This window comes from Salvelinus alpinus, chromosome 1, assembly GCF_045679555.1.
Source record: "Salvelinus alpinus chromosome 1, SLU_Salpinus.1, whole genome shotgun sequence".
NCBI classification, from domain to species: domain Eukaryota; kingdom Metazoa; phylum Chordata; class Actinopteri; order Salmoniformes; family Salmonidae; genus Salvelinus; species Salvelinus alpinus.
This window is the reverse complement of record NC_092086.1, coordinates 48,345,123-48,354,891: the sequence shown is the minus strand read 5'-3', so window position 1 is coordinate 48,354,891 and position 9,769 is coordinate 48,345,123. Positions and strand designations below refer to the sequence as shown.

Genomic DNA, 9,769 nt, shown 5'->3' with positions numbered 1-9,769 from the left:
CAACAAAGCATCATTCACTCATGCTGCCAAACATACCCTCGTAAAACTGACTATACTACCGATCCTTGACTTCGGCTATGTCATTTACAAAATTTCCTCCAACACTCTACTCAGCAAATTGGATGCAGTCTATCACAGTGCCATCCGTTTTGTCACCAAAGCCCCATATACTACCCACCACTGCGACCTGTATGCTCTCGTTGGCTGGCCCTCGCTTCATATTTGTTGCCAAACCCACTGGCTCCAGGCGATCTATAAGTCTTTGCTAGGTAAAGCGCCGTCTTATCTCAGCTCACTGGTCACCATAGCAGCACCCACCCGTAGCACGCGCTCCAGCAGGTATATTTCACTGGTCACCCCCAAAGCCAATTCCTCCTTCGGCCGTCTTTCCTTCCAGTTCTCTGCAGCCAATCACTGAAGCTGGATACTCATATCTCCCTCACGAACTTTAAGCACCAGCTGTCAGAGCAGCTCACAGATCACTGCACCTGTACATAGCCCATCTGTAAATAACCCATCCAACTACCTCATCCCCATACTGTTATTTATTTTATTTATATTGTTCCTTTGCGCCCCACTATCTCTACTTGCACACTCATCTTCTGCACATCTATCACTCCAGTGTTTTAATTGCTATATTGTAATTATCTCGCCACTATGGCCTATTTATTGCCTTACCTACCTCATCCTACCTCATTTGCACACACTGTATATAGACTTTTTCTACTGTATTATTGACTGTACGCTTGTTTATTCCATGTGTAACTCTGTGTTGTTGTATGTGTCGCACTGCTTTGCTTTATCTTGGCCAGGTCGCAGTTGTAAATGAGAACTTGTTCTCAACTGGCCTACCTGGTTAAATAAAGGTGAAATATATATTTTTTAACTATATAGGGAATAAGCTGCCATCTGGGATGCAACCTTAGATAATTACATGGGTTTCCAAAGCACACATTTGTAGCTCTTGTTCATTCAGTTGTCATTCCCAGCCACCAATAACCAGCAGACGTTTTGGACGTCCAGTATCCACTGGGTTTCTCAATTGATGCTGAGTAATTATTGCCCCGCTCACTTTTTACATTAAACGAAGGGTGTGTTTATTTTTCCATTGACAAGTGTGAGTGAGGGAGAGGTTTGTGAAGCTGGGGTGTGTTAAAGGCTGTGTCGCAATGCGTCGCTGTGATAGGGTGGTACCTGGCTGTGAGGAATCTGTTACAGGTCGGTACATGCACATGCACAGATGCAGAACCCACATCTTTCACAGACCTGCAGTGATACCAGCAACAATGTTTCATTTCTTCTCCCTCATCATGTCAGAGCACAAAACACAGTACTACGGAATGTGCTATGAGTATTGTAGCGCTGGCTGTATGGATAGCATTTGTTACAACAGTCTCATTGGCACAAATCCCTTACTTTTTTATCTAAAATATCTTCTCCCATATTATTTGATGTAATAGAACTGGCAGCAGCCAGCATAACACCAATAAATACAGGAAAAGTCAAAACTATTACATTGGTATGCAGTATTTCCTGTTTTTCGTTCTTTTCCCGGCTGCTCTCGTTCAAAAGTATGCCTCATTTTCTGTGTTCCGTGCCACACCTGTGTTTGTGCACGAACACGCAAAAGTGTAATCGGAGTAGGCGTGACTTCAGCCAATTCCACCTCTCCTCCACCAGTCTGGGGAAACACAAATCTACTCTACTCTGCCTGACACAACTGGAGTTTTCTGAACTTAGAAGGTGAATATCCTTACATTGTCTTCATCATAATTCACATCTTCTGCCTGCTACAATATTTAGCAAGTGATGCATTGGGATCAGAACGGTTTGTTTGCTACCTTGCCTAGACTTTTAGAAACATGCATCTGCCTGCAAACCGTTCTGAGGTTCGAGTTTGAAGGGAAGTTTAAAGAGATTTTTAATTCATGTTATTTTGATTGTGTTGGCAAAGCTACTCTCATGAGAGAAATATTATGTCTTCAGCTGTCATTATCTTTACACTCCAGACGTACTCTGTTTCCACACATCTAAATATCACTATACAGCTTTTTCCCCTCTAACTCGCTCAGACCAGCCAAGATGCCAGAGAACGCAGAGGCCGTCTCAGCCACTCTAACCACCAACAGGAACTGTACTATAGAGCTCACCAATGTCACCACCGGTTACTGTCTCATCAACCCCAAGTATGTTGGCATTCAATACTCTAATCTCCTTACATTACATACAGTATACCACTATGGAAATGAAATTACTTAACCAAATAACAAACCAGCTGACCATCCCCAGATTGTTATTTGTCTGTTACTTTTCGGTGGAATTTCTCAGAGTAAATATATTTTATGGCAGGCTTCTCTTGGATGGGTGGTTTTCATGTGTAACGTGGCTTTGAGTACATCCACCTATCCATCATGAAGTGACAGAATGTGGCTCATTGCACACTGCACGCTGGCTCACTCTGTGTTGCTTACGAATCCATAGCAGCACTCACACTCCATCCATCAGCACAGAGTGGCTGGACAGGAAGAAAGGAAGAGTGAAATGACTAAAAGTAGAGGGACAGTGATCCTAAAAGTTAAAAAGTATATTTTCACACAACTTTAAGTCCAGTTGTAAGGTTTTGCATTTTATCAGCAACATGAATGTTCAGATAATTAATTAGAACTTTAATGACACCCCATTCCCATTACTACCCCCCCCCCCCCCCCCCCCCAGGGTGTATATGTCCAGTGGTTACTGCTACCACCCACCCCAGCCCACCGTCCGCACCGCCAAGACAGAGGTGTGCTCCTTCACCAAGGATGACGACACAGCCACGGGCGCCGTGGGGGTCCTGACCTACGACCTTTTCCACATGCAGAGCCGCGTGTGCTCAGAACGCATGGCCATCATGTTCTCCGTGCCCTACGACTACAACTTCTACAAGAACTGGCTAGGGGTGGGCGTCTTCGACGTGGCACGCGCCTGCGACAAGCAACTGTACAACCACATGTACAAGGAGAAGGACTTTAGCAAGTTTGTCCGATCAGAGGCCAATGGGTCAGGGGTGGAGTACAAGGCCCAACACGTAGACCTGAGGGCCACCATGTCCAATGTTGGGAAGTCCATCATTAAGGTGGAGCTCTATGATAAAATGGGGCAAAAATAAGGGTAGACAAGCTGGTAGCTGAGACATTTTTCCAACTCACGGCACGGAACAAGTTTATATTCATACATAATCATGTACTAAATATAATAATGAACAAATCAACCAACTTAAGTGGTTAATGTTATCCAATTAATAAATCTTTATCAACTGGAAGATATTACTGTCTAATTGTTCACAATATTTGATTCTGTGTCTTTTTCTGCACCTGTACATGTTTGTTTTAATAAAACGTTTAACAATGAATTGGTGTAAGATGTTTTAGTGATAACCTTTAACATTGTACTTACACACCCGATCTATTGAACAGTTTCATGTATCATTAATATTTACCATTAAGAATAAATGGTTATACATTGAATTCAATTTCCTAGAACTGTCAGTTTTCATTGAATCATAAAGAAACTTTATACTAGCCATAATACAATAATCCAATGTGATTCAGTGACTATTGGCTCAGAATTGATCATTATCCTGTCAGGGTTCATATGGTTCTTGGATTCTTGCCTTGTCCAACTTCCTGTAGAACTGCACCATATAAGAGATGACCGTAGCTTCAGGGGTGCATGTATTACTTGTTCAGCTTTTTCAGTGCCTCTGTTGCACAATGCCATTGCAACGAATCACTCAATTCCTCCAAGTCAGTCAAGCATCCAGTCACACATAATCTATCATGAGAAACGGAGTATACTGCAGAGTGACTGCTCCCTGCTTACATAATTGGCCTTTATCCCCCAGAAACCATCTATTGTTCTGGTCTGCCAGCTCCAACCCTGATTAGGGTGTGGTACGGACTCGTTCCCACCAAGCTAGACAACATAATGTGGTTGGGGGGGGGGGGGTGTTCTGAGAGTGTTTGACAGAGTAGTGAAACTGTTTCCTGGATTGAAAAAAAGCTCCTTTCAGGTGTGTTTTTACTAAACTAAACTCTAGAGCTGAGAGAACACGCTGAGAGTAGTTTTTTACAGGTAAGATATTACTCATTTTACTTTTACAGGTAAGATATTACTCATTTTACTTTTACAGATAAGATAAGATATTACTCCTATTACTTTTACAGGTAAGATATTACTCCTATTACTTTTACAAGTAAGATATTACTCCTATAACTTTTACAGGTAAGATATTACTCCTATTACTTTTACAGGTAAGATATTATTCCTATTACTTTTACAAGTAAGATATTACTCCTATATCTTTTACAGGTAAGATATTACTCCTATAACTTTTACAGGTAAGATATTACTCATTTTACTTTTACAGGTAAGATATTACTCATTTTACTTTTACAGATAAGATATTACTCCTATTACTTTTACAGGTAAGATATTACTCCTATTACTTTTACAGGTAAGATATTACTCCTATTACTTTTACAGGTAAGATATTACTCCTATTACTTTTACAGGTAAGATATTACTCCTATTACTTTTACAGGTAAGATATTACTCCTATTACTTTTACAAGAAAGATATTACTCCTATAACTTTTACAGGTAAGATATTACTCCTATTACTTTTACAGGTAAGATATTACTCATTTTACTTTTACAGGTAAGATATTACTCATTTTACTTTTACAGGTAAGATATTACTCATTTTACTTTTACAGGTAAGATATTACAAATTTTACTTTTACAGATAAGATATTACTCCTATTACTTTTACAGGTAAGATATTACTCCTATTACTTTTACAAGTAAGATATTACTCCTATAACTTTTACAGGTAAGATATTACTCCTATTACTTTTACAAGTAAGATATTACTCCTATAACTTTTACAGGTAAGATATTACTCCTATTACTTTTACAGGTAAGATATTACTCCTATTACTTTTACAGGTAAGATATTACTCCTTTTCATGACCACTATGAGTATTACTGGAATAAGTAGAACTAGAGGTTATATAGGAATTGTAAGATTGACAGTATTCCACCTACATTTGATCCCTTCCCATGATCATTTTTAACACAAATCGTATTTCCATTTGGTTCTCCCCCAGGAACCATTGATATGATGACAATTTAGAGATTCATTACTGGGCATATGTGAATCTATTAGTACAGTTTACATGAGACATCCGTTTGATTTGTGTCCGTTTCCCTGCAGATGAAAGTGGAAATGATTTTCTCTAGGTTTCCCCTCTCTAAACTGCTTATTGCACCGTTACTTAGTAATGTAATTAAAGAGCCAGATTTCCTAATGAGCCGAGCAGAGTGAGCAGCCATCTTGTTATTGTTGAGAACTGCTTTGAAATATTCCTTATTACACACAAGTTCTCAGGCTTTTCTTACATCTCCCATTCTAAACTGGCTGTTTAAAACCTGTGCGTGTCGTGTGTCATCAGGCAAACGGCCAACAGAGGAGAAGAAATTGCTTTTGAAATTTGAAAAGTTCTCTACTGTATTTGATTCTGGGGAAAACCTCTTGACACTGAGCAGGGCATGTTGTACCGAAGAGTGAAGGTTTTCAGAGGGACACTTACAGTAACTGTATTCTACAGTACGTTTTTGGATGGAATTGGATCAGATATGAATACAGATCCTCTTGGCATTCCAGGGGGTCAACCACACATGTATTTCTGCACAGCAGTCTAACTGAAAGGCTTAACCCTGCTAGTCTCTGTATTATAGAACTAAAGAGGTACATATCAGAACCACTCCAAAATGGCAGAGTCAGCCGAGGCCGTGGTAGCTAACCTGAGCAGCAGGAGGAATGTCACAATTGAGATCACCAATCTCACAAACAACTACTGTCTCATCAACCCAAAGTGAGTACACACTTTACCAAACTAATATTATTGTCACACTGTACATTCAAGGAAATGTTGAAAGCGTAACGTTGTGCGTGTGTCCTCACTAGGGTATTCCTGGAGAGTGGGGATACCTACCACCCTCCCCAGCCCACAGTGCGCCCCCTAAAGACCGAAGTCTGCACGTTCAGCAAATCAAGCGCCAAGGCAACGGGCAGCTATGGCGTTCTGACCTATGACCTCTTTGAGAGGTCCCGGAACGACTACATCGAGACGGTGGCCCTCATGTTTGGTGTGCCCTGGGACTACAACATCTACAAAAACTGGTTCGCTGTGGGCATCTTCAACAAGGGCCGAGCCTGTGATGAGTCACTGTATAAAGAGATGTACTATGAAAAGAACCAGAAAGGTTTCATAAGAGAAGAAGCCAATGGCTCAGGGATCAGCTATGAAGGGAACTACCTGGACATCAAGGCCACCATGTCCCCCATGGGCAGGGCCATCATGAAGGTGGAGGCATGGGACAAGCTGTTCACTCCCAGCCAGCAGGCCCACTAAGGGGAACCTCCAGCCTCCACCCTCTCCACCAGCACTACAGTATACATCTGCTGTGTTGTACCTCTGTAACCAATCCATCCACCAACAGATATTACTTTTCTGCCGTACTGCTACTGTTTGTATGTTTTGTTGCTGACATGTCTGAATTTCACGACATTACCTTCCAGTAAATCTGCTTAAGATCACAGTTTAGTTTGTTTATGATTCCAGGCAGAAGTGATATCTGCTCTTTTCTGTAGAAGTCACTGTTCATCTCTCAGTAGCATCCTCTTTCAACTGGCATCTTCTCTAGAAATGTAAATCAAACAATGACTCACCAGAGGACGAGGGTGCATAGCTTACTTAACAACACATGGCCAGGAGCTGTCTCTCTCTGTATCTACTTATGACAATAATAGTCTTTGGAATAAATGTTGTTGTTTTGCTAAAGCTATTTGTGTATGATGAGTTTCTCTCTATTGATTGAGCCTGGAAATATTATGTAACACTGCCCCTGAAGGAAAATTATTCTGGCCTTTAATGGATAGCTAATACTGATATGAAGTCTTCAACTTCTGAATAACATTATGCATTGCATACCATGCAGGTTATGTGCAGTGGTGGAAAAAGTACTCAATTGTCATACTTGAGTAAAAGTAAAGATACCTTAATAGAAAATGACTCAAGTAAAAGTGAAAGTCATCCAGTAAAATACTAGAGTAAAAGTATTAAAGTGTTCGGTTTTAAATATACTTAAGTATCAAAAGTACATGGAATTGCAAAAATATACGTAAGAATCAAAAGTAAAAGTATAAATAATTTCAAATTCCTTATTTTAAGCAAACCAGATGGCACAATTTTCTTGTTTATTTATTGACGGACAGCCAGGGGCACACTCCAACACTCAGACATAATTTACAAACAAAGCATTTGTGTTTAGTGAGTCCGCCAGATCAGAGGCTGTAGGGATGACCATGGATGTTCTCTTGATAAGTGTGTGAATTGGACCATTTGTGACCCGGTTCAGGAAACTAGGCGTATGCCACAAGTCACGACTTCACAGGAGAGACGTTTGAACTTTTTTTAAATCAAAATGCGTTTTTTGGCAGAAATGCCTTCTCGAACATGTGAACTTTTATGTGCCTTAATAACAAACTTGTACGCCGTCTGTAAATACAAATACAATTGTTAAATTACGAGCCTTGTTGGTTAAGCCACAGAAATTTTTCCCTGTCTAAATGTAACGAGTACTTTTTGGTGTCAGGTAAAATGTATGGAGTAAAAAGTACATTCTTTTCTTTAAAAATGTAGTGAAGTAAAAGTAAAAGTTGCCAAAAATATAAATAGTAAAGTAAAGTACAGATACCCCAAAAAACGACATAAGTAGTACTTTAAATCATTTTTTACTTTACACCACTGGTTATATGCCGTATGTAAGGCCATATTACATTTTTCATCAAATCATTTTATCACATATTTTTTTTATACTTCAAGGGGTCTTAAAATTCTGTATCAAATAGGCAATTATCCTTGGTGTGACCTTCTTAAAACAATTCCATATACTGTAGCTTAGTAGGATCCCCCCTGCCCCCGGCTTAAACAGGGCTTAGTCTGTAGAGGGTACCTGTGATCAGCTAAACTATAGTGTATCTGTAGCAAGATTTGTCAATAGCCATGCCTGGCACACCCTATTCCACCACAATATGTTTTCCTAAAATGTTTCAAGGCATAATGCACAGTTTGCATTATAGTAACCCTTGAGAAGCACAACCATGTCAATATTAAACCTCTATTGAAAGCAAATGTACCATTTCAAAGGCTCTTCAGAGGAACAGTAGGCCTGCCGACTGCTTCGAGGGCCTGACGGAGGAGATGACAGCCAGTGAATAGGAAGTCTCTTCCACCTAACAGCTATCATTCACTAAATACCAAAACAGAGAAGAAACCATTATCACTTCTACTTACAGTCTAATTCTAATTCTCTAGCCCTATAGGCTGAGGCATGGGTATTTCTTGAAATGCTATCAGACTATCAACAATACTGCACCAGTCCCACAATGGGAGTGACTTACACACATGGAGTACACACTTATTATGCTAATAGTACTGCTACGATTGGAGGGATGCAATCATTAACCTTGTGAAAATGAGGGTACTGCTAGGAGAGAACGCTGCAGAAGCTCTTCAATCACATCCCAGCCAGATGTTATTGTGTTTCTAACAGCAAATCCACTTACAATTCCAACTCTGCATTTCTAACTCTGTTTCCCCCCGCGCGGTAGATTCATTCTGCTTTAGCTGCGTTAACTGGTTACCGCCACAAAGAGGCCCTGATCAAAGGTTCCTCTTCCCGCTGTAGCATTTACATAATATAGAAGCATAAACTAGCTCTATTTAGGCTCAATCTCAGAAGCGTTGTTGAGTGGTGCATTGAAACAGCGACAGGCACAGCCGCCTATAACAGATGGGGCCACTCGGCAGCGCTAAGCAGGGCTTTTTGTCTGTTACATCTTTGAAAGAGGATAAACTCCCTCACTCCTTTCACATTCTCCCTCTTTCAATCTCCCACATGTATTCACTCATACACCTGCATATACTTACGCATGCTTTCATGTATTGTGTTGTATGTGATTGTGTTTTGTGTGGGTGCGTGCGTGCGTGTGTGCATAGACTCATACAATAGTAAGCTTGGCATTTAGTATATTTCCTCAAAAACAGCCAAAGCACAACAACCTACACATAAGCCAGTATCACAGCAGTCGTTTGGTAGTCAGCTTAAGTCCCTGCTGATTTCCTGTACTTTTACTCTTTGATTTGAAGAGAAGCAGTTGATTAGAGCTGAACATTCTCCTGTGTCTGGTATTAAACATAATACTGGCAAGATAACAATGCACCTTCATCTGCTAAAACATTCCGTGGTCTGAACTAACGTTACCAATTTATTGTGTTATCCCAGTGCTCTGTATTACTGTGAAGTGCTGAGAGCCATCTTTATCTGCTTTCAAAGACTGCCACCTAGAGGCTGTCCAAGGTAATGACTCACACTGCTCTACTGTACAACAGAACGTTAGGGAGCATTTATCTAACTAATACTGGGCACAATATATAGAGGCACATCTAACTTGATAGTTAGCTGCCATTGAACAAAAACGAGGAGAAAAGAGGAGGAGAAAGTTTTGAAAAATCCCAAATGTCAGCACAATGAACCAAAATCTCATGATAACAGATTTCAAAGAACACAATATCCTCAAGACAGCCTTCATCAGAGAGGAGGAGGACTGATGTCGTACTGAGAGTCAAGGGGTTAGAGTTGAGAGGTCAGCTCACCCAATG

The 9,769-nt window shown here is 40.4% G+C and overlaps 2 protein-coding genes across 4 annotated transcripts; both read left to right on the top strand.

Moving 5' to 3' along the window:
- The first annotated feature begins 1,558 nt into the window (after positions 1-1,558).
- LOC139578536 (uncharacterized) lies at positions 1,559-3,391 on the top strand. 2 transcript variants are annotated; one of them, XM_071406272.1, is made up of 3 exons: positions 1,559-1,743; positions 2,073-2,186; positions 2,716-3,391. In XM_071406272.1, exons 1-3 carry the CDS (start codon positions 1,574-1,576, stop codon positions 3,146-3,148), a joined length of 717 nt encoding a protein of 238 aa, XP_071262373.1. In that variant the 5' UTR covers positions 1,559-1,573; the 3' UTR covers positions 3,149-3,391. The 2 variants fall into 2 exon arrangements, with proteins under 2 accessions (XP_071262373.1, XP_071262362.1); XM_071406261.1 differs by having other exon boundaries at positions 2,049-2,186.
- Positions 3,392-3,986: 595 nt separating this feature from the next.
- On the top strand, positions 3,987-6,890 carry LOC139578526 (DELTA-sagatoxin-Srs1a-like). Of its 2 annotated transcripts, none has more exons than XM_071406249.1 (3): positions 3,987-4,051; positions 5,781-5,917; positions 6,010-6,890. In XM_071406249.1, exons 2-3 carry the CDS (start codon positions 5,814-5,816, stop codon positions 6,455-6,457), a joined length of 552 nt encoding a protein of 183 aa, XP_071262350.1. In that variant the 5' UTR covers positions 3,987-4,051; positions 5,781-5,813; the 3' UTR covers positions 6,458-6,890. The 2 variants fall into 2 exon arrangements, with proteins under 2 accessions (XP_071262350.1, XP_071262342.1); XM_071406241.1 differs by having other exon boundaries at positions 3,987-4,113.
- The last annotated feature ends 2,879 nt before the right edge of the window (positions 6,891-9,769 follow it).

Excerpts from the sequence above, each read along its gene's own strand:
- LOC139578536 (XM_071406261.1), top strand. The coding sequence starts at position 1,574 with ATGCCTCATTTTCTGTGTTCCGTGCCACACCTGTGTTTGTGCACGAAC. Across the intron at positions 1,744-2,048 it reads GAGTTTTCTGAACTTAGAAG|CTTTTTCCCCTCTAACTCGC; the intron begins GTGAATATCCTT and ends ATCACTATACAG. Across the intron at positions 2,187-2,715 it reads TACTGTCTCATCAACCCCAA|GGTGTATATGTCCAGTGGTT; the intron begins GTATGTTGGCAT and ends CCCCCCCCCCAG.
- LOC139578526 (XM_071406249.1), top strand. The coding sequence starts at position 5,814 with ATGGCAGAGTCAGCCGAGGCCGTGGTAGCTAACCTGAGCAGCAGGAGG. Across the intron at positions 5,918-6,009 it reads TACTGTCTCATCAACCCAAA|GGTATTCCTGGAGAGTGGGG; the intron begins GTGAGTACACAC and ends TGTCCTCACTAG.